General features: G+C 41.3%; 1 protein-coding gene across 8 annotated transcripts in view; it reads left to right on the plus strand.

The window, feature by feature from the left end:
• The window catches only part of ABCC5 (ATP binding cassette subfamily C member 5), a 46,023-nt gene extending 19,589 nt beyond the window's left edge, over positions 1-26,434 (plus strand). For 2 of the 8 annotated variants that reach the window (XM_051782182.1, XM_051782187.1), the window contains 26 exons: positions 315-548; positions 661-834; positions 2,161-2,308; positions 2,813-2,961; positions 3,582-3,689; positions 5,549-5,899; positions 7,310-7,381; positions 7,513-7,637; positions 8,248-8,320; positions 8,836-9,039; positions 9,694-9,837; positions 11,624-11,729; positions 12,402-12,586; positions 13,617-13,763; positions 14,100-14,229; positions 14,774-14,927; positions 15,051-15,179; positions 16,501-16,687; positions 17,982-18,071; positions 20,265-20,454; positions 21,142-21,301; positions 21,730-21,808; positions 22,346-22,459; positions 23,094-23,258; positions 23,946-24,029; positions 26,163-26,433. In XM_051782182.1, coding sequence (XP_051638142.1) covers positions 315-548; positions 661-834; positions 2,161-2,308; positions 2,813-2,961; positions 3,582-3,689; positions 5,549-5,899; positions 7,310-7,381; positions 7,513-7,637; positions 8,248-8,320; positions 8,836-9,039; positions 9,694-9,837; positions 11,624-11,729; positions 12,402-12,586; positions 13,617-13,763; positions 14,100-14,229; positions 14,774-14,927; positions 15,051-15,179; positions 16,501-16,687; positions 17,982-18,071; positions 20,265-20,454; positions 21,142-21,301; positions 21,730-21,808; positions 22,346-22,459; positions 23,094-23,258; positions 23,946-24,029; positions 26,163-26,318 — 3,858 coding nt within the window. In that variant the 3' untranslated portion in view covers positions 26,319-26,433. Of the gene's footprint in view, positions 1-314; positions 549-660; positions 835-2,160; positions 2,309-2,812; positions 2,962-3,581; positions 3,690-5,548; positions 5,900-7,309; positions 7,382-7,512; positions 7,638-8,247; positions 8,321-8,835; positions 9,040-9,693; positions 9,838-11,623; positions 11,738-12,401; positions 12,587-13,616; positions 13,764-14,099; positions 14,230-14,773; positions 14,928-15,050; positions 15,180-16,500; positions 16,688-17,981; positions 18,072-20,264; positions 20,455-21,141; positions 21,302-21,729; positions 21,809-22,345; positions 22,460-23,093; positions 23,259-23,945; positions 25,485-26,162 lie in introns of those variants that run through there. The other 6 variants (XM_051782186.1, XM_051782183.1, XM_051782184.1 and 3 more) reach the window with 4 other exon arrangements.
• Positions 26,435-27,917: the final 1,483 nt, after the last annotated feature.

A 27,917-nucleotide genomic window follows, 5' to 3' on the forward strand; every position in this document is an offset into this window, starting at 1 on the left:
ATTGCTTTCAGCTAACTGACACATTTATGTTAAGTTAGAAGACACGGAGGATTAGAAGCGTGCTGCGAGGAATATGGTTCCAAATTAAACTCTCTCTACTTACTAAATTTGACTCAGTGCTTGGCTCTCAGCAGGGCTTTGTGTTACAGTACTTCTTGTATTGACACCTTTTACTTCTGGAAAGAAGATGCTTTCTATTTCAAATGGCTCTTTTAAAAGCAGAGTAGCCTACTTATTTCTAACTTAACATAAAGTTGTTGCATGGTCTTCTGAGATGATGGGGTGCTCATGCGAGCTTGCATTTCTTCCTGTAGGCATTCGTTGTGAAACACCTTTTGGAGTATACCCAACAGAGTGAGTCCAACCTGCAGTACAGCTTGTTTTTAGTTTTTGGCATCTTTATGACGGAAGTTGTGCGATCCTGGTCCCTGGCACTAACCTGGGCTTTGAATTACCGCACGGGGGTTAGACTGCGTGGAGCTGTCCTGACAATGGCATTTAAGAAAATTCTTAAGCTGAAGAACATCAAGGAGAAGTCTCTTGGAGAGGTAAGTTGCAGCATGGTTTTGGAAGTTGCAGTGTGAAAAGGGATGTGCAATATGTTCCCTTGGGAATGAGCTGTGCCTTAAATCTGAATGATGTGTTGTGTCTATTTTTCAGCTCATAAATGTATGTTCCAATGATGGTCAGAGGATGTTTGAAGCTGCAGCAGTTGGCAGTTTGTTGGCTGGAGGCCCTATTGTGGCCATTTTGGGAATGGTTTATAATGTGATTATTCTGGGTCCAACAGGCTTCTTGGGCTCCGCTGTCTTCATCCTTTTCTACCCAGCAATGGTGAGTTGGAAAGAGTTAAGACTTGCTTCGTTTTTTCTTGGGTCAGACATATGTGTAGTTCTGAATAAAGGTGTTGAAATGTGCTAAATTTAGCTCGTTTATGGCACTGCATGTTACAGAAGGTGTTTCTAAAGATGGTGCATGAAGCAGAGATTTGGAAACCAGAAAGCTCAAAATTGTAAAATTAGAAAATGGAGTTAGGAAAGCTGGTAGATTTGGCTGAGGTTAATATGCATACCTAAATTAAACTGCAGAACGCTCAGGTGCTTGTGGTTGAGCTTGGAAGGACATGAGGCCTCCAGCTTGTGTACAGGAGCTCAGTGTTGCATGAGCAGTGTTGTTCTTGATTTCAAAGAAGGTGTTGAAAAGCACCACAGCTGGCTCAGGGTGTTCTTGCTGAGTTACTCCTGCCTCTGCCAAGCTGTGAAATAGGCTAGTCCAAGCCAAAATCTTCTTGCCTTTTAAAATGCCTAAAAGACTGCTGAAGATTGGTCATTCTATTCATAATATGTGTTTTATAAAGCATGGAGGCTGAATACCATGAGGTTCACTATGGTCCAATATATCTGGCCAAAAGTAAGGATTACACGATGGGAATTATATTTTGGAGGGGAATGAGAAGTGGAGTTTGATCATGTTTTCCAGTTCTTTTCAACAGTCTTCTCTATTTATGGGGGAACTTCAAAAGAGTTTGCAGGAGTATGAAGAAGGGCAAGGAGCTGAAAGCTTCCTAAAGTAGTTTGTTAGGTTTGAATTTCAGACTAGGAATGGGATGAATGTAAGAGTGGCAGGTACTTAAAAACACATAAACAACTATTTATGTTTAGATTGATGTAGTAAAAATGTTAAAACTGTTTTACTACCTTCTTAGCACTGGCATAGAGTAGAAATTGATCTGGCTGTGCAAAGACCTTCTTGCTCTTTTGCCTTAAGAACGGGGTTGAAAGGTTGGCTAAAATAGGTTCTAAAGTGCGTTTGCAATGAGGGTCAACTTGGTGTGTCTTTAGGTTAATGTGTTTGTAATCTTTGTGCTTCAGAAACTTCAACAAAGGTTGAAGGTACTATTCAGTGTTGGTAAAAGCACACACCTTTATTTTCACATATTGTTGAAATTTGCTATCGTGAGTCTAGTGCTCAGTGTAGATGGGGTGGGAGGATATCAATGGTGTTTCAAGCCTATGTTTTATGTTAGAACAGCAGTTGCCTTGCCCTATGCCTGAATCCCTTTTTCAGATTCAAGATTGGTTTTCTCTGGTGATTAGGAGTTGAATGTACTTGCTTTTTCTGAGTTGCCATTAATGTTGCATGGTGTTGCCTCTGTTTCAGATGTTTGTATCGCGCCTCACAGCTTATTTCAGAAGAAAATGCGTAGCAACAACAGACGAGCGTGTGCAAAAGATGAACGAAGTTCTTAATTACATTAAATTCATTAAAATGTATGCCTGGGTCAAACCATTTTCTCAGAATGTTCAAAGTGAGTTCACACAGTCTATAACTGTTTCCTTTTGTGCAGATGCCCCATTACTTGGTAGTCTCTTGTGTCCTGACTTTGTACCATAGATGCTGATGGACGTGCAGTATAAGAACACTGTTCCTTTGGGCTTCCTGTGTTTATGCACAATGGGTTGGACAAACAGACTTGCTTCTCAAATTTCACCTTCTAGCATAATGATGTTTGTGTCTTGGCACTAATCTTAAATTTTTAAATTTTGTTCCTCTTTTGTCACTTAATAAATGTACTGGCCGCTCTATTTTTAAATAAAGTAAAAAAACCGCCTGTATTCTCATGGAGACTTACAGACCATTATAGTTTCCTCTTTATAACTGCTGTCTTTATGAGAAGGTTATAATGTCATAAACATTAACGCTTAGAGTTAGACCTTTTACTCAGTGTTTATAATGTTGTGGCAGCATCTGTTGTGTGTATGTGTAGCCCCCAAATCATACTTAAATATGGTGCCCCTATTTATATTTCTAGAAATTCGTGAGGAGGAACGTAAAATCTTGGAGCGTGCGGGCTACTTCCAGAGCATCACTGTGGGAGTGGCTCCCATAGTTGTAGTCATTGCCAGCGTGGTGACCTTTTCTGTCCATATGATCCTTGGCTATGACCTTACAGCAGCTCAGGTAACTCACTGCACTGTTGAAAATATTCTTTATGCTATCCCTTCTGTAGGTTTTCTGCTAAGCCATTTCCCATGTGGCTTGCCCCCATGGTCAGGCTGTAGTCTTGCTCACAGGAGTAAACATCTGATGGATGTGACACCAGCAGGTCTAGTCTTATATTTTTCACAAAAAGTTCTCAGTGCTCTTTTGTCCTGACCTTCCTCAGAACAGGTTTTGACTTGAATGTAAATGAACCTTCCTGTTTGCGTTCAGACAGGGCACTGGGATTACTGGATGTATTTGTTTTGCAGTGTGCTTGGATGCAAACAGCACGGATTCTAAAAACAAGATTTGAACTTGTGTCTTTACAAGTAGTAGGTTAAGGCAGAATTTGCTAGCTGCTGCTTTTGTTAGACCTACAAACACTGAAGATGTCTGTCTTGGTCTTTTACAAAGCATTGGAGAAAGAGTTGAGTAGATTTGTTTTTCCTGCTGTTTGAGAATATGTTGAGTATTTAAATGGTTAGGTTTGGATTGGGCCTTTTCTACAACTTTGAATTGCTGCTGTGACATTTCACATTTTAGAAGGCTGGAGCTTTTATGGCATCCAAATAGGATTCTCTTTCTGGTCTCATTTTTAGGCATTCACAGTGGTCACTGTCTTTAACTCAATGACTTTTGCTCTCAAAGTAACTCCGTTCTCAGTGAAGTCTCTATCTGAGGCCTCTGTTTCTGTTGACAGATTTAAGGTAAGCAATCATTTGGCCTTGAAGTTTTCACTGTAAATGTGGAGTGTTGTATGCGTATAGTAGATGCAGGAGTAGATACCTTGGGAGGTAATGTGACTTTTAATGTGATTGAGGAGTTCTTTTTCTTTACACTTAGCACTCCAGATTATTGGATTCTTCAAAAGAGATAAAAATCTAGTGAAGGGTTATTAGAAGTTTAAGAATAATAATAATAGAAGTTTAAGAATTAGAAGTTTAAGAATAATTAAGAATAATACCAGTGTAAGAATTCTAATTTAATGATTTTAGGATTTTGATGTTGGCCACAGTGAGAGATAGAGTGCAGGACTTGGTGGCTCACGGTACAATCATTCTTAACTCCCTTTTAAGACCATCTGCATGAAAAGACAGTGCAACATGTCTGCAGTGATATTTCATGTTTTGCTAATAAACTCTTTTTTTGGAAATGTCATGAGTACTGTAGGCAGCTTTGCCCAAACTTCTGGAGTTTTATTTGTGGTCATGAAAAACTGAGGATTTTTATTTCCAGACCAGATTAAGTGACTGAAACTCCACTATATGGATAAAATGCAGTTGTGATCTGACGAAACAGAAACTATGGCAGAAAATTTAAAATACTTATAATGGATGAACAGTCTTATGTCATGAGGACTGAAGGATGAATACACTGTGTGTACTTCATGAACTCAGAGAATAGACCTTTATTGTCTCTTCTCTTTTGAAGATAACAGTGCATTGCACATTGTGGAAATTTTTAAAATAGAAAATAGCAGTTTTCAAATTAGAGATTTTCCTAGGCATTGACAAGTATATGAATTCTGTGTAATGCATTCATGAAACAAACCTTTGTCTGAAAAGAACAGGATCTGTAAAGTGATTTTGAGATCCTATTGCTTTTGAGCAATTTTGTTTCATCTTCTGAGTCACCCTAAATCAGCCTTTCTCAAATCCAAATGCACCAGAGGGAGTTTTCTGGGAGAGAAGAGAAGGAGAGGGGAAATTGTATTATCTCCCAGTTTGGCTGTAAACTGTTTAATCTGTGTAGGAAAGGTAGCACAAGGTGGGAATACTCTCCCATCACAGTATAAATGTAACTGACTTTTTGGCTCTGTAAATGAGTATAAGCTTTCTTATGAATGTGTGATGCAGGCGTAGCAATTGCAGGAGTAAATAAGGCGGAGAATTGCAAAGTTTTTAGTCACAAAAGGCTTCTTAGTTCAAAACAAAGTATGTAAGTGGCAAACATTTTATCTTGTAATTAAACTGTGTGAAAAATGTCTTCCTAACCTTTGTTGATTGTAAATACTGATGGATGTGGTGGAAAACATGATACAGTGGACCTAATTACTTACTTCTTATTGTCAGGCAGCCCAAGATAGGTCAGCTACATTTGTGCAAGATGACTTTTTCCCAGCATAAAAGTTGAAGGTTAAAGGCTGAAGTTAAAAACCATTCCCTCTCCTTCCCTAATGAGTTGGTGTGCAGGACAAGTCAGTCACTTTGCCTCAAAGTGACCTCTCCTCTCCAACCCATGTGTTCTACTCACATGTTTTTAATCTGGAGCTTACAGAGCTGCAGTTGCAAACAGTGTTGAAGGAATAAGCCCCTGTCATATCAAACTCCCAGAGTATTGCAGTTCTGTAAAAGTCTGAGTGTATCTAAGTGCTTCCACCACATCCAGGAATGCCCCAGCCACTTAGCAGACCTGGAGTTAGTTTACACTAATGAGCTACCTTTTGCTCTTCAGCTTCCTCCTACTATATAGCCTGATGTGTTTTGCTGCGTGAGTGTGCCGTAAGCTTGTCTCCCAGTCTTGATCAGGTGTCTCATCTTTACACCTCTCTCACAACTCCTATCAGAGTTTATTTCTAATGGAAGAGGTTCATATGATAAAGAAAAAACCAGCCAATCCTCACACCGCGATAGAGGTGAAAAATGCTACCTTGGCTTGGGACTTCTCCCACGCCAGCGTCCAGAGCTCACCAAAGCTGACCCCCAAAGTGAAAAAAGACAAGAAAGTCACCAAGGGCAAGAAAGAGAAAATGAAGCTGCAGAATGAGGGACAGCAAGCTGTGCTGGCAGAGCAGAAGGGCCATCTTCTAGTGGACAGTGATGACCATCATAGCCCTGAAGAGGAGCACAAAATCATCCACCTGGTTAACCTTCGGCTTCAGAGGACTCTCTACAACATTGACTTGGAGATAGAAAAGGTAAGAGAAGAAAGGAGGAAATCTGAGCTTTCAAAAGGCCTCATTTTAGCTGTCCCTTGGAATAGAGAGCTGTGTGTTTTCACATGAAATGGAGCATATTGCTTTTGTGCTCTCCTGTAATATCCATGGCAACTGCAGTATCCAGGATGCAGTGTCTGATCTTGCTGTAAACAGCTGTGCCATTTTAGCAAACTAGATCTTTGCTAACAGCCTGTGAAACAAGGGCAGGCTGTACAGCTTCCACATTCAGCTGAGGGGTTTGCAGCTATCAGTACAGAGTATGAGCCACTGAGCTGAAAAAATCCACAGGGCAGTAGGGGTACCAGGTGGGCAGTGTGTTCCTGCAGTGGTTTGATGATTTTGCAGGGTTTCAACTATATTCTGGGTGAATGTTTTAGGCAATTAGGTGTTCCAATAGAGCATAAACAGTACATTTCACTGGAGAATCTGCCGTTTTCTTCCTTGAGAATTTTCGTGCGGTAGAAAGACATAGATTTTCAAGAATTTAGAAGCATTTGGAGTCATTGTTCCAAGATGGGTAAAAACATGTAAAATGGCAAAGAAAAAGCATTGAACTTAATATGTAATAGAAGCTTCACATTCTGGCAGTTGGATGTTGTAATAACAGGATCCATACATTTATCAAGATGTTTATGGTTAAATTTTCTTCTGTGGTCATATGAATAGACAGTTCAAATGATTTTAAACTTTTAAAACCCTGTATTACTTTAAACTGTTGAGAAGAAGATAGTTTAAAAAATTACCTCACAAAGGAGTACAGTTGCTTGAAAACATAAAGGCTAGGTTTCTGTCAGAGGTTTGCTATCACGAGGAGGTCAGCAACGTGTTCCACAAGTGGCTATATACTGGTTTTGTTCACTTTACCTTTTTACAAAAGGAACAAAAACACTTTTGATAAATTAATTGTTTAATGTGGGTATCAACTCACCCATTTTATTGCAGAGAAATTTATCAAAGCAACTGAATTCTGCCCTTTTCTTAGCAAATTGGATCTCACAGGCAGGGAGTTTCACTGGACCCATGTACGCTAAATTCTGCTTTTCTTTCAGACTTTCCCTCTTTGTATCTTTCCTTACCACTCTCAGAAGCATCTTGATGCATTCTGTTCAGATGGGCCTTGTTGCTTTTGGTTGATTGATTCTCTGGGCCTGTATCAGGCCTGGTAAACTGTAGAGTTTATTTCAGTTTTATTTCACTGTGGGATAGTGTTCACTCCGTGCTATTTGAGAGTTAAAATGCTGACTCTTGCTTTTTTGCCTGTTCTGTCCCTTTCCAGTGTTATTAATGTCCACTTCTCCCCTCAGAGGTACTAAAGGTAGTCCAAATTCTGAAAGGGATGGAGAATGTAAGAAATGAGTACACAATTTCTTTTTTTTTTTTTCTGTCTAGGGAAAACTTGTTGGAATTTGTGGCAGTGTGGGGAGTGGAAAAACTTCACTGATCTCAGCAATTTTAGGACAGGTGAGAAATTCTGTTTTGACTAATTCTTCTCTTCTCTTTCCCATCTCCTATTTCAGTTATTTGCACTCTGTAGAATGAGGTCTATTCTAAACATGGAATAGCATAATTTCACAGTTTATCTGTAATTGCAGATGACCCTGTTGGAGGGGAGCATTGCAGTAAGTGGAACATTTGCATATGTGGCCCAGCAGGCCTGGATTCTCAACGCCACACTTCGAGACAACATTCTTTTTGGCAAGGAATATGATGAAGAAAGGTTTGTCAGACTGTTTGCTGATTTTCATGAGAGCTTAGTAATTCTTGGCCTAAGTGTGGGAAAAATGTAATGCAGAGCACACTGCAGATAAAGCCTATATATCCTTCTGGGGTTTGTCTCTGCCTTAAGTCCCATTCAAGAGCCTGCCTCTCTTGCACGTGGTTACTGTGTCTGGTGGCTGTCAGTGTGCCTGTCATGGCTCATCAGCACTGAGGCTGTGCTGGGGTGCTGCCTGACCTCTGTTTTTGGCAGCTGCTGTGGAGCAGCACTGAAGTGGTATTTGCTCTTGCTGTCCTGGCCTTTCCCCCTTTGAACACAACAACTGCTGTTTGCAATGTATTGGCATCTTCCATGGCCCTCCTCCAGTAGGGGCCTTTCCTGTGGTCTGTGCCAGCTATCCCTGGAAAGAAATTGTCTCCTTATCTTCACAATGCTTCTGAAGTAGGTGGTTAATTATTATTCTTGATTTCCTTCTGGGAATCCAAGGCAGATGATTTGTTTTAGGCTGTTGTAATATCTGCTATTAGTGTAGAAAGTGAGGTAATGCTGTACTAGCTAAATAATTGGGGGGAAAAAGCACGTTCTTACTATTTATCTGATTGTTCTTCAGATACAATACAGTGCTGAATGGTTGCTGTCTAAGGCCTGACCTAGCCATTCTTCCAAATGGGGACCTGACAGAGGTATGTGTTTTGCTTATACTAAACGAATTAGTAGATGGAGAAAAGCGTTTTGGTTTGGCAGACTAGACTGTAGTTGAGGCTACGTCAGTCTGGGTGCAAATGAGCTAAGCTGGGCTTAATTATGCAGGCCCTGGACTGCTGAGTGTTGGGCCATGTTTTTTGCTCAGATATTGACAGTTTGGGAGTTTTTTCTCGTGTTGCAAATTTAGCTGCCTTAGTCGGACCTATTGGAACTTGATTTAAAGTAGCTAAGAAAAAAGCATGGCTATGTTAGTACAAACAAGGTAAAATAAGCAAAAAAAGTACTGCCACATTTGAAGCATATTAACCTTGAGTTTGAATGTCTAACACATTTCACAAAGTGGACACCTAAACTATAATATATATGTATTCATATATAATGTTTTGGGGGTATGGATATGTATATATATTATGATCTGCTTCATTCTGGTCACCTCTTAAGCTCTGAGTATCTGTGTTGCTGCAGAGATAAAATAATGGGTGTCTCTTTGCAGATTGGTGAACGAGGGGCTAACCTGAGTGGAGGACAACGTCAGAGAATCAGTCTGGCTCGAGCCCTGTACAGTGACAGGGACATTTACATCCTTGATGATCCCCTTAGTGCCTTAGATGCTCATGTTGGAAATCACATTTTTAACAGTGCAATAAGGAAACACCTGAAGTCAAAGACAGTCCTTTTTATCACACATCAGCTTCAGGTACTGCATCTCTCGTACCTTTCTTGGCCTTTGTTGAAATGGTGTTTAATCGGTTGCTTTCATATTGGAAATTTCTATGCCTTGACCTGTAACAGCACAACTCTATCTGTAGAATAGTTTACATTTTCAAACTAGGTTTGCAAATATGCACTGAGCACAGTCTAATTGTTTATCTGATATCTGTGCTGCTTGGTGTCTGACTGGGACTGGTAACACTTGGCTAAAGAAAATTTACCAGAGAAATAAATATCCTGTGCAAAAACACTTTTACTAATGTGCTATAAATCTATTTCATCACATCAGAAAACAGAGATTTGGTGTCAGAAAATCAGAATTGATGTATTCTGAGGTGGGTTTTTTTTTGCCGTCTTCTGTACATATAAATATTAGTACATAGCCTATCAGTATTTGCAGTGTTAAGTATCCTGAATTGTGTCTTCTGTAAGAGATTTGCTTTGTTAGAACATAAACACTTTTTATTTGCATCGTGTGAGCAGTTGTGCTCTGGTCAAAGCAGGACCTTTGAGAATCAGATGTCTATTACATGGGAATAGGTGTTGTGTACAAGCATTGGAGAAGGGGATGGATTGTGTGGGAGTGTGTTTGATTATCAGATGTAATGACAGAGACTTGTTCTTACTGCCATTTTCTCAGTATCTTGTTGACTGTGATGAAGTGATCTTCATGAAAGAAGGCTGCATTACTGAGCGAGGAAGTCATGAGGAACTCATGAATTTAAATGGGGATTATGCAACTATTTTTAATAACCTACAGCTGGGAGAAACACCACATATTGAGGTACTTGTTTGTTTACCTTAAAGTGCTCTGAATGCTGACTGTTCTGATGAGATGAACCAAGTGATATGGTTGGAAGACTGGAAAAGGGCTTCACATATGTGTTGATCTGACCAATAGATTTCCTATAGAATAATCTGTGCTTCATTAGCACTTTGTGTTTGCAGTAACAGTTTGTTTTAGGGAATGTGTACTAGAGGGGACTCTGCCAAGGAGCTCATGAGTTGATCGTGAAAATAATGTAGTGTCTCCCCTGGTGATGCTCAGAGCAGGAAGTTTGTCCCTCTTATTGTACACCCCACTCCTTAATTTACTTCTAATTAGCACAGACCTTGAACAACCTTTGTCTGAAAAAATTCTTACTGGCTTATTATTTTTTCAGTGGAGTGTGACTGAGGCACAGCAAAAGTGACACAACTTGTAAAAAGTTAGATATGGCAGTATTTTGGAAATGTAACTGAAAATGCTATGTTTTAGGGGGTTTTGAGGAAAAAAAAATTGTGGATTGACACTACTACTCTTATTAAAAGGGTCTGTGACTGTAAACTTAGATATGTGTTCAGTATTTTAGTGTTTGCAAAAAAATGTAAATCTAGAAAATAACAAGAACCCTTCAGTACAACAAGCATTTAAATTTTCAGCAATTTAATTTTTCCTACCCTTCTCCTCTTTGTTTTCTGAAGTGAATCTTTGCAGTAAAGACCTTTGCCTTTTGTTTTATAGTAACTTACTTCTCTAAGTTTTGTGTGCATTTTCTTTTATCAAGAAGAGATTAAAAGTAGATAAGCAGTTTATTTTTTGAGAGGTAAGGGGCTCCTTATTCACAAGTTGTGGACCTTTGGAAAAAGAAAAAAGGGTCTCTGAGAGGGAAGCATTGTGAGAAATACAGATACAGAAGGTGCTTGGTGAAATATTTTCCTGTGAGGTGTTTGTGAAAGAAGCAAAAGGATATAATGCATTGCTCTGCATATCCTTTGAGGCATGAAGATTATAGTTCTGCCCCTTTAAGATTAATGTAATAACAGTTAAGAAGAGGTTCTTCAGTCTGCACGCTTGGCTGACCTTCTGTGTCTCTCTGTAAACACTAGCTCATGGAAGGAGCATTAATTTGCATTCCCTGTGGGATAAGAAGAAATGGATGATCAAGTTAGATTCTCTGTGGTTTGATATGTGAGATGTCTCTTCTCACATAAAGTGTGGGAAGATGACCCTGGAGCTGGTGTGTAGAGGGTTTTGGTTAACATAGTCTGTCTCTGAATAGGTAGTAACTTCCATTTGTTGGAGCATGGCTGGCTTTAGAACAGTGTTTTTGTGTGTGCAGTTTAGTGGGTTTTTTATCTTCATTTCTGGAAGATAAGTTAACCTGACTTTGTTCTTAGGAAAGGTCTCAAGAAATGTCTCTGAAGTACTAGGGTGTTTGGGGGGAAAAAGCCTCTTAAAAAAATTGTCAGTTATTTTTACAAGGATCAAGGGGATTATAACTTTCTCTCAGTAGTAGAAATGTCATTCCTTTACCATGTAGACTCCTAATGTCACTTATTCTGGGAATTAACCTTGCACGCTCTTAATACAGGTTGGTAGCGGTTCAGGTTGATAGAGGAGGAGAACGTAGTCCACCAGAGATGGGACTTATCTGTAATAACAGCAAAGTTAATTTCCTCCTTGACATGAATGCTAAGCTATTGAAAGCCTTTGTCCCTAGGAGGCAGCTTATTAGCGGTTTTGGTTCAGATATGAAAATGTCAAAGCAAATTACTCCAATATGTTTAGTGTCATTGTTTTCCTGCAGATTAATATAAAGAAGAACACAAACAATTCACTGAAAAGGCCCCAGGATAAAAGTACCAAAACAGGGTCTGTGAAGAAGGAGAAAGTTGTAAAGAAGGAAGAGGAGGGTAACTATGTAATCAAATTTCTGACTGTAATAATTTTGTCCTCCAGTAAGCTCAAAACATTTCCTTTAAAAGTGTATTGTGAAGGTTTTGAAAGCTGTCTCAATCCTAGTCACTCAGCATGGTTGATAGGACACAAGCAGTGGGCAAAGAGCATTCATTAACACGTTAAATTTGGGTGCCTGTACAATGTTCTTAAGTTCAATCAGGCTGCTGCTGGTCAGATGCCACCGGCACAAAGGAGCTGGTTGTGTCCCACACTACCTCTCCCTCCTATCCTAAGAGGGCAATGTGTATAGCTTGGCACTCAGAGGCCCAGGCAGAACATGGCATTTATCTATGAAGAACTGGGAGGTCTGACCTCTGTAGTTCTCTGTTTAATGTTAACTTTGAACTTCAGGGTTTAAAAAGCAATAGTGAGGCTGATACCAGCCTAACATTTAAGTCTGTGCTAATGATGCTTTTTCAGACATACCATGACATAAATTCTGCAGAGGAAATAGAACTTTTTCAAAGACTCTTTGAACCATTGAGTTCTACGTATTAAGTAAAGTCTGTGTTTCTGACAGTAATTTGTACAGTTTGAAAATTACTAATTTTGTGTGTGTTCTCAAATTTACAATTTTATGGAACAGCTTCCTTTTCCTCAATCCCTCTTCCTCTGTTGTTTCACAGGCCAGTTGGTCCAGTTGGAAGAGAAAGGCAAAGGCTCTGTCCCCTGGTCTGTTTATGGTGTTTACATTCAGGCAGCTGGAGGCCCAATTGCATTCCTCATCATCATGGCACTGTTTGTGCTGAATGTGGGCAGCACAGCTTTTAGCAACTGGTGGCTGAGTTTCTGGATCAAGCAAGGCAGTGGAGTAAGTTAAATAGCTTTTCTACTCCTGTGTCTAATGGTCAGGGGGTTTGCTCAGCTAGACTAATCCCAAGCAGTATTGTGAGACCAAATGGTGCTTCCTAATTTAAGTAAGTTCTCAGGCTCCCCAGGAGGTGATCTCACTAGGGAGTTAATCTCCAAGAATAAGAGAGCTCCAGTAATAAGAAAGATGTAAGAGCTCATGTGGCTTTATACTGCCCTCTTGTTCCTTGTCTTGGTTAGTCTAAGAAAAGGAAGTGAAAATGTGAAAGGGGCCAACAAGCTAATTTTAGTGTTTTTTTTGTTTGAACATGATCTTACATATAACAGGATAATCTTGTTAAAATATGGCTATAAGTCAAATGACTTTTGGGAATTTCTTTGCAGATTCTGATGACCTGGAATGGTTTGGGATTTTTCCCACTCTAAGGGCTTTGATTGCAAGTCTTGTTGCACTTAAATGTAATTGCAAGACTTTTTAGTGGGGATGCAGAGAGCAAGCTAATAACCTCAGAGATTAAATAATAAAGTGCAGATGGCCAACAATATTAAAATAAGCAATGAGGGGTCCTTAAATATTCTCAAAGATGAAAAATAAGAAGAGAGAATGAAAATGCATGACAGTGTGACCTTAAAGAATTTACTACATACTGGCAGAAAACAGTTTGAAGACTGAACTTATCCAAGGTGAATATTGCTGTGGTAGTGGGAATGGTAGTATGCAAATATCTAGCATTGCTCAGAAGAACACAAGAAATAAGTGTGAAATGAGAGGTTAGGAATCAAATGAAGTAGATATTGTGGTAGTATTTTGAAAGATATGGTAGGAAAAAGTCCAAGGGTTACAAATCTGCAAGTCGGGTGTCTCTGCCAGGGAAAAATTGCAGAAGTGTTCAAAAGTCACTGAAGTACTTTAAAGAAGAAATATCAAACATGGTGGGAGAGGACACAAGACAGTAAAATTCTACCTCATGTAATGTGTATATGCTTAGTCCTTGACTCAGCTAACCACTGAAACCTTGATTTTTCTGCAGAACACCACTGTGACTTTGGGAAATGAAACTGTCATAAGCAGCAGTATGAAAGATAACCCTCACATGCATTACTATGCTGGCATCTATGCGCTGTCTATGGCAGTTATGTTGATCCTGAAAGCTGTTCGTGGTGTGGTCTTTGTAAAGGTATGTGCCAATGCTGGTTTTATTATCCCCCCTTCCTTCTGCTCCTGTATATTGCTGTCACTGTGGTTCTTTGGTCATCTCCCAAGAGAGACTTTTGAACCAGAAGTCGTCAGTCATGGTTTTTCTGTGTCACCTCTTGGGGCTGCACCATACTTTCTGCTAAACTTCTACCCAAATTAAGAACTTCTTTCTGTTGTTTGGAAGCACAGAAGGCAATAAGAAACCCCTTATGGTTGGACAGAGAAACTGAGCAGAATGTTTTGGTGACCAGAGGAGATGCAGTGACAGGAATGCAAACACCCCATTATAACGCTGCGATGTTTTCTGCGTTGTCAGGGAACTCTCAGAGCATCCTCAAGGCTCCATGATGAGCTTTTCCGACGAATTCTGCGTAGTCCCATGAAGTTCTTTGACACTACACCCACTGGGAGGATTCTCAACAGGTTTTCCAAAGACATGGATGAAGGTATCTCTTACTGTGTGTGCTGTAAATCCCTCATTCAGACCTCCCAGTTAATTCCTGAATACTCTCCAGTCTCTTGCTGTTTGGGTAATCGTACCCTCTAGCAAATGTGTACTTGTAATAGACAGAGCTGGAATTGGGATGTACCTGAGTTATGATGATAGAAGGCAGCTGATGTTTCAGGTCTGTCCATTCTCTTATAAAGAAGAAAATGTGCAGCTGCTGTTGTACCTACAGGCTGCACACAGGCTCTTAGCAGTTAATGCAGGGGTGACCTAAAACATCAGGGTGAAGCTGATGTGCAGCACTGGTGGTAATTAGGTCAGAGTTCCATCAGTGCTATTTCTGCAAATGGGAATAATTGGAAAGACTACCAGCAGCTCACAGGGTAAAAGCACCCTAATGAAAATGTACAATTTTAATTTGAGTAAGCCATGAAATCACTGTCCTTGTCAATGATGATGTACAGCTGGACTGAATTGCTCTATCTAGGTTGTTTTAGCTTTCTGTACTCAAAATCTTCCTCTCTTCCCTCCATCTTTTTCAGTTGATGTTCGTTTGCCATTTCAAGCGGAAATGTTCATCCAGAACGTCATCCTTGTGTTCTTCTGTGTGGGGGTGATTTCTGGGGTTTTCCCCTGGTTCCTGGTGGCAGTGGGGCCCCTCATTGTCCTGTTCACAGTTCTGCATGTTGTGTCTAGGTAAGTGCATCAGCTGCTTTGACTGAAAGTACAGATACTTTGACCTTCAAGTACATGTGCAGCAATGTAGTGGTTGGCATATGGTAGTTTTACATGTCACTTAAAGTGCTTCTTTCCTTCCAGAGTCTTTATTCGGGAGCTCAAGCGTCTGGATAACATCACACAGTCTCCATTCCTGTCTCACATTACATCTAGCATCCAGGGTCTCTCTACAATCCATGCCTACCACAAAGGGCAGGAATTTCTGCACAGGTCAGTCTAGATATCCATCTGAGGGTGGTGGAGCATAAAGCAGGGTGCAACAGGTTGGCATTCAGAAAGATTTATTAATGGGGTCTATAGCTGATGGCATCATTAGTTCTGAGAGTGAAAGTTACTTTTCTGGGAAAAAATGAGGGAGAACAAGAAGAAGGGAAAACTCCCCAGTAACCAAGTGGGAAGAATAGTGGTGGGGTCCCAGGTGAACGCCCTCCTCTGGAGTTCTCTGCAATGCAGCAGGTGGCAATGGTAATGGAGAGGACAACTTTTTGACCATGCTTTTCCCTTACTAGTATGTGCTTTTCATCAGGTCCTGCTCATACGTTCTATGGGTTGTTTCTCCTTGTGATGTTATTAGCATTACCTAAGGCATGCTAACCAAACCTCAGTGGGAGTATTGATGAGCTGTTTGTCTCTGTGCACGTGTGTAACTGGAGAGTATCTATCAGTTATTTCAGTGATCTGTGGCCACCTTGTGCTCTGTGCTTGGTTTTCTCCAGTATAAACTAAAATTTTCAAAACAAATGTTAGTGAGGGAAAGCAAAACATTCTCATGTAAGTGACATTTGCTTCCCATGAGAACCTGCTGTAACAGTATCAGGGTTTTGCAGGTGCAAAGTCATGAGACCGAGAGAGCGTGGGAGTGCAGGGAGAATTGCCACAGAAGCTCTGGAAAGGCACTGCTACACCAGCTTAGATGAAAGGTTGTAGAGGTGCAAATAGCAGTCCCTTGGCATTGCTGGTTGCTTGAGCACTAAGGCACTGCACAAATGTGCAACAGTGATTGAGTTGGATGATCAGAAAATCTCGTTACTGGCTTTGTGAATCTCTTAAGAGTCTCTCCTTAAGTGTACTTTCTCAGCTCTGCAGTATCAGGATTGTAAATTAAGGGGTTACTGGTGTGTTTTAGTTAGTGTCACCAGTTCTATCAAGACTTTGTTTTTATACTTGTGTATAAAATAACATAGTCTGAAGCACTGCTGCTGTTAGCCATGGAGTAATATGTAGCCAACGAGCATCTTCTGGAGCGTCTTGCATAGGTGAAGTTGTGGTGAAAGTGCGTGTAATGTCCCTGATTTTGATTCACCCTGGTATAATTTATTGTTGTACACAGAGAGACTTGGTGATGTGACTTTTGAGAGTTTGAGCTAAGTCCATATCTGACATTACTCAGGGAAGTTTGCAAACCCTGCTTTCGTGGCCTGGTTTGAGACTTTGTCAACGATGAGCCTTCCTATCCTGGACTCTGATACTGGAGGTATCTGTAGAACACCAGGCTCATGGAGTCTGCTAACCTTTCCTGTATCTGTTTCAGGTACCAGGAGCTCCTGGATGACAATCAGGCGCCGTTTTACCTGTTCAGCTGTGCGATGCGCTGGCTGGCTGTGAGGCTGGACATTATCAGCATTGCTCTTATCACAACCACTGGCCTTATGATTGTCTTAATGCATGGCCAGATCCCTCCTGCCTATGCTGGGCTGGCTATCTCATACGCTGTGCAGGTGAGTGTGTCCATATACTGTAATATTTAATTTCTCATTTAATATAGATATTGCTAATAGGTAAAAGAAACACATCACTTAAAACTTAATGCACTAGAATGGAAAAATATACTATTACCTCCTTGGGTAATGCAAGGGAAAGCAATTCAGAGTCATGACCTTTAGCAGTCAAATTACAAATTCTGAGGAGCCTATGTTCTTAAGGCTATTGTTCTGGCAAGCTGCTTCTTTTTAAGCAAAGAAGTAGAAAATGAGGCATATGCTGAAAATTGCAATTTTCTTTGATATTTCCAGAGATAGGATTGATGGTACATCAGACACGTGCCAAACTAATATCTTAATGTATTGCCTGCAGCGTGTTCTCACAGCAAACAGCATTCAGCGCTGAGTCAGAGAAGCTGCAGGCTTGGAGTGCTGATGTTGGACCTGCTGTTTGGCCTCTTCTGCCTCCTCGTGGTAGTGAGGTGAAATTAAAAAGCTTAGACAGCTCGTACTTAAAGCTGTTGCTCTTGGGAAACGTTTCTAAGCTGCTGGTTTCTCAAGTGGTTCATAAATTATGATTATTCTAAAATCAACTGTTACATTAACTTGCTTGAACACCTTAGTTATATGGTGCCCAGTGCCAAGAGTACTTGTATCAAATGTCATAGAATCATTTTGGCTGGAAAAGACCTCTAAGACCATTGAGTCCAACTGTTAGCCCAGCACTGCCAAGCCCACCACTAAACTATGTTCCCAAGTGCCACATTTACATGTCTTTAAATATCTCCAGGGTTGGTGGAGTCTACCACTTCCCTGGGTGGCCTGTTCAGTGCCTGACAACCCTTTCAGTGAAGAAATGTTTCCTAATATCCAATCTAAACATCCCCTGGCACAACTTGAGGCCATTTCCTATTGTCTTATCACTTCTTACTTGGGAGAAGAGACTAACCCCCACCTGGCCATAACCTCTTTTCAGGTGGTGGGAGAGAGTGAGAAGGTCCTCCCTAGACCGTGTTTTCTTCAGACTGAACACCCCCAACTCTCTCAGCTACTCCTCCCAGGTTTTGTGCTCCAGACCTGACACCAGCTCCACTGCCCTTCTCTGGACATGCTCCAGCACCTCAGTGTGTTTTGTAGTGAGGGGCCCAAAAGTGAACTCAGGATTTGAGATGTGGTGTCACCAGTGCCAAGTACGAGGGGTTGGTCATTGCCCTGGTCCTGCTGGCTGCACTGTCCAGTAGGTTCATCTTTCAATTCAATAAAAAATCACAGCTATCTAAAAATTTGTGTTTGTTGTCTTTCATTTCTTCAGCTGACAGGCTTATTCCAGTTTACAGTCAGACTTGCTTCAGAGACAGAAGCTCGCTTCACCTCGGTGGAGAGGATTGACCATTATATCAAGGTAGGACTGTAACGCATTCAACTGCCTGTTGTGAAATCTCTTGTTGCTTGTTATGCTGCCATAATCTGCCTTAGTACAGAATGTGTGCTTCTGATCTTGTAAGGGCTCTAATGCTTGTGCTGTAATACTGCAGAGTGAGTTTGCTTTATGAAGCACATATGTAAGCACTGGTGGGATGAATGGCCCAAGAGCTGTTAGGTAACTAAGCTTACAGGCACCACTGGAGTTACATAAGGATATTGAAAGTTTTCTGGCACTCTCAGTAAAGAGTGGAGCATGTGAAAGGGGTAACTGGGGGTTCAATACAATATCTTACAGCAAAAGGATGGTTTTCTGGCATCCGTCATTCCAAACCTAATGGAACTCCTTCATTTAAACACAGATAACTGTTACTTTATCTACGTGTAATTCTGCTACATCCTAATAAGCATATTACTTTTTCCAAGCTGTCTTGCACAACATATTTCTGTATGCTTGAAAAATCAAGGAATTGCTCTTGTTGGAAACACAACAAATGTGCTCAGCTAAACATGAGAAGTATGCCAGGCTAAATGCTTAGCAAGCTGTTTTGATTATCTGTGACTCTTTCTTTGTAACTAGGATTTGTGTGTGCAGAACCGGGCATAGGTCAGTGGGGAAAGTGCAGCCAGGGGAAAGCCCTCTGCTGGGTCTGGTCTGTGAGGTGAAAGGCTTTGTCACTTAATGTTCCCTGTGAACTTCAGAGGGAGAGTTCTCCATCTGTTTGGTAAATCTTGATATTTGTAGAATTTTTGTAGCCTGTGGATTTAATCTGAAGACAAGAAAACCCCCAACCTGCCCAGTCCCCCAGTTAAATAAATAAATCCTCTTGTGGCATCTAAGTAGAAAATTTCTGTGTATGGAAGACTTGGTGACCACAAAAGCTGACAACTGTGCCAAATACTGCCTGTTATCTTTCACTGGGCTGGGATGGGTTTATCACTGGCAGGCCTTAGACTGCAAAGCCTACAGTTGTAGGCTGTTTGGGGTTTTTAAAAATTATGTCTTATGTCTATAATTTCATATCAGTGTTAGGGCAACACTATCTGTGATTTTTATTATGAAACTGGGGTGAGCAGTGGAACAATGTGCAGGTCCTGGGTCTTACCAAGGCCCAGGGCTGGCTTTTTTTCAGTGAGGGTTTGAGGTGCTGTTATGGACCAAGCTCAAAGAACTGGAGCACTATTGTAGCAGATGGCTGTTTTTCTCAACCCCCTGGGGTACAATTAATCTGCCTCTAACTAGATGCTGCAGATGTCCCCGAACAGTCCTTGAGGGATCTCTCAATGGTCAGTGTAGGAAATAGGTATCTCCAGAGGGCAATTTATTACCTGCTCTAAGTATTTATATTAGAATGAGAAAAATCACACTCCAGAAATGCTATTTTATAGCATTTGTAGAGATCTCTCTTTTGTAGAGACTATAAAGGAGTTGTCAGGGCCTGGTTCATTTGGAGATTTTACTTTGTAAGTTATTCAAGGTGAATCCCACGACTTGATTTCTGCCATTCTTTGAGGCTGCTTGTGCCAAATATGGGAAAGTGACCTTGGCTTCACTCTAAACATGCTATAAGGGCTTGTGTTTGGCTTTCAGAGGTTCTGCTTTTCTGTTTAGTCGGTGAACTGCTCGGTGAGGGACCTATTAGGGAGCAGAATAAAATAGCAAAAGTGAGCAAGATGGAAGGGGGTGACTGATTCAGTGATTTAATGGGACAGGGGAAAATGAGGAGGAGAAGGAAAAGGGTGACATTTATACAATGTGTCACTTGGGCATTCTCTTCTGTGTCAGGATCAATGGAGGTGACACTGGCACAGCACAGCAAATGAGGCATAGAAATGCAGCAGATTCCGCATCCAGCCTTTAGAGTGACACAAAACTCAATAGGATTGTGCTGATAAATAATAGGCCTAAAATACATTTTGAATTCCAGTGATGAAAGACATTGTTGTATAAAAGGACTGATGTCATTATTGAGGCAGTGGTCAGTGTAACACAGCAAACTCCTGATCCACTGGGCCCACATTCAGCCACACAGCTTGTCATGAAACTACCATAAACTGATCTGGGCTGAGTCTGCAGGGAGGAACTGCTGAAAGCTGCAGCTGATAGTTTTCCTTTCTGGTGGTTTGTTTACTGGAAACTGAACTTCTCTGATTTTTTTTTTTTTTTTTTAAGACACTTTCCCTGGAAGCTCCTGCTCGAATTAAGAATAAAACTCCTCCTCTGGACTGGCCACAGGAAGGTGAAGTTGTTTTTGAAAATGCAGAGATGCGGTACCGAGAGAACCTCCCTCTAGTACTTAAAAAAGTGTCCTTTACCATCAAACCGAAGGAAAAGATTGGCATTGTGGGAAGGACAGGCTCAGGTAAGGAAAAGCACTCAGCAGAGTTAAATTACCACTTTAAAAGAATAGATTGGGTCAGTCATATTGGTTCTCCTGTTTTTGGATAAACTGTTGGTTGCACAGGACTAGTCCAGCAGTCTCAGTGGTGGATTCTGTTCACGTGCATACATAAGGAAGATACCTGTAAACAATAGTGAAAATAAGTTTCCATTTAAAGCAGAGTGATATCCTACTATGCTTGAGCCAGTATGTTCATTATGTTTAACTCCCCAAACTACTTAGCAGCACAGAATGTTACCTATGTTCATTGCAGCTTATTTGACTCTTGGAAGTTTTTTGTACTGATGCTGCAGCCAGGTTTAGCTATAAACTATCTTAGAAGTCTGTACTGGGAAGAATCAAAACCTCTGTTTGTGAGATGACTTAAATAAATTCCAAAATGTAGATTCAAAATAAGTAATTAATAATGCTGTATTGGGTTTACATGGCCAGGTTTTGGCAGTGAGGGTGGGGTGGCTTCTGTGAGGAGAGATTAAGAGCTGCCCCTACAATTGCTTACAAGTTTAAACCCTGGGATTGCTTGCCAGGACTTAATGGTAGTTTAAAATACTTTTCTTACACATGGACAGCTTTTAAAAATCTATTTCATCTGAAAACTGCCATGACTCTGTATGAACAGCAGTATTGTTTTTCCTGTCTCCTTTTTAGGGAAGTCTTCCCTTGGAATGGCACTCTTTCGTCTTGTCGAATTGTCTGGAGGCTGCATTAAAATTGATGGAGTGAAAATAAATGACATTGGTTTGGCAGATCTTCGAAGCAAACTCTCCATAATCCCTCAGGAACCCGTGCTGTTCAGTGGCACTGTGAGGTTAGTCAAACTATAAGAAGGCAAGAAGGATCGAGCAATCTATCAGCTTATACCTGAACTCAAATAGGTGCCTGTTGAGGTGATAGCTCTCAGGCATCCTAGCTTCTGCTCTGGTTTTGAAACAAAAAAAATCAGAGCTAAATGATTTTAACTGGCCCAGGTCAGCGCTGTGTGTGATCATCCTCTTTGCAAAGTCTTGCTTTCCCTTTACATTTGGTTGAAGTTTTCCTATCTTTGTCTTCCATCTCTACTCTTGTTCTTTGTCTCTTCTAACGCCAGTGCGCTGGGAACATCTGATTTCCTTGGCAAGGAAACTCTTGTCATTGGAAGGCTAGATGTGAATCATCTGTCTGGATGAATTAGCACACTGCTGGTTTGCCATTCAGTGCTGAGTTAAAATTCTGGTTGTTTTCTGCCTCCCCTTCCAGATCGAACTTGGATCCTTTCAATCAGTACAGTGAGGAGCAAATCTGGGCTGCTTTGGAAAGAACTCATATGAAGGAGTGTGTAAGTATCATGTGCCCTGTGAGATACATGTTTGTATTTGGTTTCCAAACCAACATATTCTGTTAGTAGCTACTTTAGATAAAGCTTTCCCCCCCCTCATTTTCAATGCTTTATTTGACTGATTTTTCTTTTTCCCCACTATTTTATCAGACTGTGTTGGATTTTTTTTGAGAACATGCTGTATTCTGTGTGTGTACTCTTTTTAGTCAATAGCATAGCAGAGTGCTGCTTCATCACAGGGATTCTTAAGGTGTTAAAACGTTTCCAGTGATATTTTTACCTTTCAAGTGATATTTTTCTATATATACCTTAGGTGTGCATTCTGCACTTATATTTGTGAGTGTGCATGTCACATGTGCACATTTATACTGAACTTGTAAGTCAAATGGCACATACAGCTATGGAACACAGACTGCAGGAATTCCTGCAGGGACTAGGTTCACTCTCTTCTCTTGATGACAAAGATTATCAGGACATCTGTATTTATAAGATTTTGTGCAATGCTCTAAGATTTTTTGCCTTTTCCTTCCCCCACAGGTTGCACAGCTGCCTATGAAACTTGATTCAGAAGTAATGGAAAATGGGGAAAACTTTTCTGTTGGAGAGAGACAGTTACTGTGCATAGCTAGAGCTCTACTGCGTCGCTGCAAGGTGAGCACAACAATGAGAGAAACAGCTGGAGATATCAAACTGATAGGAATGAACAAGCCTTTTTGTGCCAGATTCTGCCAGAGGAATCACATCAGTGATTAGATTAGTAGAACAACTAGGAAGGCATTTGTAGCCAGCTGTGAGCTCCTGTAATGTCCTGCCATTGGAAAGGCACTGCTTGCCAGTGTTAACAATAGTGTGTCAGACTGGCCTGATACTTTCTTCAGTGTCCTGTTAGTGGTGAGCATGAGATTTTTTCCTTCTTCCACCTTTTTGTGAGTGTGAGCCAAGTTTTTTTCCATCTACGTGGTACTCCACTAAAATGTGATCTACAAATGGAATTTGGGATCATGCTGTACCAGCAAAGTGAAAGGTTTTACAGAAATAGAAGACAAACAATAATTACAGTGAGAAAGATGAAAGCAAGTGTGATCTATAGGGTAATTCTGAAGGCAATTACATCAAGAAAACTGAAAGGGTGTTTGTGAAAACTACTTTTGTGACCACAACTCTGTAAGGATTGCCAGTTGTGACAACTCTTGGCCGTGGCAATTCTGCCCACTCTACGTATTTTTATGTTTAGGGAGGGAAAGCATGACTGTGAGTAACAGCCAGGATTCTGTGCTGCTTTCAGATATTGATCCTTGATGAAGCAACAGCTGCTATGGACACAGAAACAGACCTACTGATTCAGGAGACCATCAGAGAGGCGTTTGCCGACTGCACTATGTTAACAATTGCTCATCGCCTGCACACGGTACTGGGCTGTGATCGGATCATGGTGCTAACACAAGGACAGGTGAGCAGGAAGGCTTCTGTTGCTGCAGCCCCTGTTGCCTGGTGATGCCCATGTGTGCAGGCTGAACTGGGGCAACAGCTAGCATTACAGGGTGGGAAATCCTCTGTGTTCATTCACATCCTTGGTAAAACACTCCAACACAAGCAGCTGCTGCCTGACTGTGACAAGATCAGAGGGCAAAATATCTTTTACACTCCAAGAAAGTATCATAGAGTAACAGTCTGTCTTTAAAAGTGTTTTCACATCTCCATTTGTCTCAGAATTAACCTACATCTCTGGGGCTTAGTGGTCGTTTCCCATTACCTTCATAAAGTTGTGCCATCAAACAGGTCCATGACAGATGCTTAACCTATTTTCAGGCTTCCATTTGGGAGCCACAAGCAGTTAAGTGCAAGAATAGTGGGCAAGACTCTTAAAGGTAGAGAAGGCAAAAGCCCATAGAATCTGCCTCTGCCAGAGCCATCAGAGGTTGCTTCCTGTGAGTTAGTTCCAATGTTTGAGCCAGTCCAAAGCATTCCAGGTTACAGTATGTGTCCATAAACGCACGTACTTTCACTGCCTGTTGTCTAATTGAAAGATGAATGCTGTGGTTTTGATTCTTTACTACCATGTCACAAGTCCAAGGAGTAGGAATCCATTTTCTGCTGGATTTTACTGACATACTTTACTTGCCTTGTTTGCTTTTAGGTTGTGGAATTCGACACGCCGTCTGCCCTTCTGGCCAATGAGAACTCGCGCTTCTATGCTATGTTTGCTGCTGCGGAGAACAAGGTTGCTGTCAAGGGCTAAAATTCAGGGCAAAGTCACTTTAATTTTGGAGAGCTACACTCCCTGCCTGTGGCAGGCCAGCTCTCCCTCCTCCTCCTCCTCCAAGCAGATTATTGCCTTTTCATCTTTTAATTTTTAGCACAATGTGTCAAGCCAGAGAGTTTTTAAAACCATGTCAGAAGAACTCTTCATGTTTTTATTATTGTATTTATTCCATATTACTAATTTTTTGTTATTAAATGCACTCTACAAATGGCTCAGGGAGCCATAGTTATAAATGTATCAGAGGCCTATAATGAAGCTTTATACATGTAGCTATATCTATACATATTCTGTATATAGCCTATATTTACAGTGGAAATGTAAGCTGTTTATTTTATATTAAAATAAGCACTGTGTTAATAGCAGTGCATATTCTTTTCTATCATTTTTGTACAGTTTATGGTACCAGAGATCTGGCTTTGTTATCGGACTGTATCAGACACCGTTTTGTCTCTTACAGTTCGCCTTTTCCTAGTGCCGGATTTTCTGTGTGTCTGAGTGGAAGTGAAGCTTTGCAATAGTGTCCTTTATTGTCACATCTTTGTCTAGCGCAGCAGAGAAGAGCTCTGTGGTGTAACTATTGCATTGTAATTTATCAAAGCTATTTGGAGCATCGCTAATGTTCACCACGGCAGCGGCTGCTGCTTCCCATGATGCTTTTCCAAAGCAGGGTTTTTAGTGATCTGAGTGGAGAATCACTCCTGGGTCACATTAAGGCCTTGTATTTTCTCAGTGTCCTGACACAGTATTTCTTACTGTATCAGCAGAGTTTATTTTAATGCAAGCAAGCCCAAGCTCTTCCTGCTTCGCTGATCTAACACAACCAAAATCTAACTGTTCGTGGAATGATCTGTAACAAATTAATCATAAGGTTCAAATCATGCCCTGTGTGGTAGCAGGAAAGCCTTTCCAGAGTTGCTTGAGCTGACTGACTCCTTTACCTTGAAGCTGCTAACACTCCTCAGAGGTTTAGGTTGGCTTTCACTGGCATGGGTAACACTAACTCTTTGTTCTGCTCACTTATACTAAAATTAAACAACATCAATATTTCCTGTTCCTTTATTGCACACTTGTTAAGGAAGCAGTCCTCGACCCCACATCTTCTGGAACCTTAAACAGGTTCCTGTTGATCAGGATGTAACACTGGTGTAGGACATGGTTTTCTTACTGTAAATGACCTACCTCAGGTTACTGGGTCCTGCGTAGTGCATTGCCATGATCACTGTACACCATCCCCATTTTTGGGACCTGTGGCCCAGGGGGACACGGTTGCTCCTGTAATAGCTGTGACTTATTGAATGGTCAGCGTTGCATGTCTTTGTCAACTTGGACATTTTGTAGCCTTAGCATGTTTGCAAAATGTCTCATTGAGGCAGAAATCTGAAAAGTAAATAAAACTATTTTGGGTTTTGTAAATTTTATTGGCTTAAGTGGTTTGTTTTGGGCACATAAATGACTTCTCACCTTTTTGAGCCCTGGGGGACAGGTTTGCAGGCTGGTTTGGGGGTTTTTGTCTGGTCATACGCCGTGGTTTAATCTTTCTTCAGAGTAAAGGTATTTCTTTAAAAGTGTGCTCTCCAGCATGAGGATGGCTTACAATACTTGTACGTTGAGTAGTAAAGGGAGTGATAATTTATAGTGCAAGTTTTTAAGCCAAGTAGAAGGGCTGAGGTCAGATGGAATCAGGAGATCCTTCTTAGGCTCAGATTTTCCATTTTCTTTACTTGCAAATGGTAGTGTCACATTTCTGCAGTCACAGTAACAAACATTTCTACCTATCAATACCACAGGCAAACTGTGGCTTTAGCAGAGCTTGGAATGTAGCTTGAAAACAGCACAAAAAACATCATTTGTTGTGATTGTCCTTAACTCTTGTCCTAAACAAGAATTAACTGGCACAGACCTTACCCTGCTCACAGGCCTTGAGTTCACCCCATGAACTTCAGGATTTCCCTTGAAGGAAGTGGGCTAATGCACTTAGTTCTTGAGTGCTGCTGGGGTCAGTGTGTGGCTTCGTTTTGCAGCTAAGGCTGAGCTAATGGCAGTCTGGGCAGAAGGGGAGCCATCCTGATCTTATCCTCCTTCTTCTTCCAGGCTGGGAGTTCCTCCTCCTTTCCCGATGCAGGAGTGTCTCTTGTGTGGTCCAGCAGTGACCCAGTTCAGAAAGCTAAGTTGCAGAAAGTTCACCCTCCAAAAGCAGGAATGCTGTACAAAGAAGGAGACAGGAAGGCACAGCTGGAAGGGAGGTGAAGTGGGGCTGCTCTTTTCAGTAGGTGCTGACTGTGACAGTAGCATAGGTATGAGAGGAAACCACACTCAGCATTCACTGCACCAAACTGCTGCTTCCCAGTCATGCTCTCCTAAAGAGCTGAATCTTTCCTGCTGCTTTGGTGAGCTGAAATAGCTCAACAAGGTGTCAGACAGGGACCCTTGATGGAGCAGGTGAACAGTCACCTGTGGACAGCAGGGATTAGCTCTACCATTTTGTTAAATCTTGGCTGCACAACTGTTATTTTGGAATTAAAGACAGAGACTGCCAGAGGGAAACATTCTTTCTGTTGTAATCGCTTCTCTGCTTCACTTGGCACTTGTCTCACAGACTTACTGAAGTATTGCTGTTCACATGGGTAGCTGTAATTTTTTTACTGGCTTTCATCCTGCATCACAGGAGCAAGTTGAGGCCTGGCCTGAGGCCCTGTCACTGAAATGGAAGGAAGAAACATCAGTATTTACAAATGAGACTGAAATATCTGTATCTTTGAAGCATTCTACAAGAGGTTGATGGTGATGATTGAAATTTTCAGGAATTGGATTGTGCTGTAGAATTTATAGTGTGTTATCCCAGAGAAGACTTTATCCTATGCAGAGTAGAATAAGACACTGGGATTGGGACAGACTTTTCCTTAAAACGATCCTATCCAAAGTAGCATGGAGATAGCACATGCTTCTGTTGTGGTTTAATCCCAGCTGGCAACTAAGCCCCACACAGTCCTGTGGGGTAGGGGAGAGAATCAGAAGGGTAAAAACTAGAAAACTTGAGAGTTGAGATCAAGACAGGTAACAAGGAAAGCAAAATCCATGCAAGCAAAGCAAAACAAGGCATTCATTCTCCACTTTCCACAGGCAGGCATGTGTTCAACCATATCCTGGAAAGCAGGGCTCCATCATGTGTAATGGTGACTTGGGAAAACAGACACATTGCTCTGAATGTCCCCTCCTTCCTCCTTCTTCCTCAGCTTTTATGATGCCATATGGAATAACCCTTTGATCAGCTGGGGTCAGCTGTCCCTGCTGTGTGTCCCCATCTATCTCCTTGAGCACCCTCAGCCTCCTTGATGGTGGGGTGAGGAGCAGAAATGGCCTTGGCTCTGTGCAAGCACTGCTCAGCAACAGCTACAACATTCCTGAATTATCAACACTGTTTTCAGCACAAACCCAAAACACAGCCTGATACCAGCTACTGTGAAGAAAATTCACTCTACCCCAGCCCCAACCAGCACACATTACAGCAAAGGCTGTGGCCCAAGACCAGCAGGTGTGCAAGTGGAGAGAGATTTGCCTGGGATAACTGGTTGCTGTATTGCTCTCTGTAATTTAAATTGCATCAGTTTTGCTTATTCTGTCCAAAGTGTGCCCAATCCCGATTCATTATCATAAGCTTAGAGCCTCTTCAACATTTTCCTGCTCATCTCATCTGTCTGATGAGTGGAAACATTGCACTTGCTTGGGACTTCGGTCAAAACACAGGTAGGATTCTTCTAAAAGAACACCTGGCTTGAACACCTGAGGAGACTGCACCCTTATCTGGGGGGAAGGTTGTGCAGGGTGAGATCCCAAGGCTGTTGGGGC

The sequence above is a fragment of the Manacus candei genome, unplaced genomic scaffold (genome assembly GCF_025592945.1).
Source record: "Manacus candei isolate 608988 ecotype Guabito, Panama unplaced genomic scaffold, ASM2559294v1 h1tg000015l, whole genome shotgun sequence".
NCBI lineage: Eukaryota > Metazoa > Chordata > Aves > Passeriformes > Pipridae > Manacus > Manacus candei.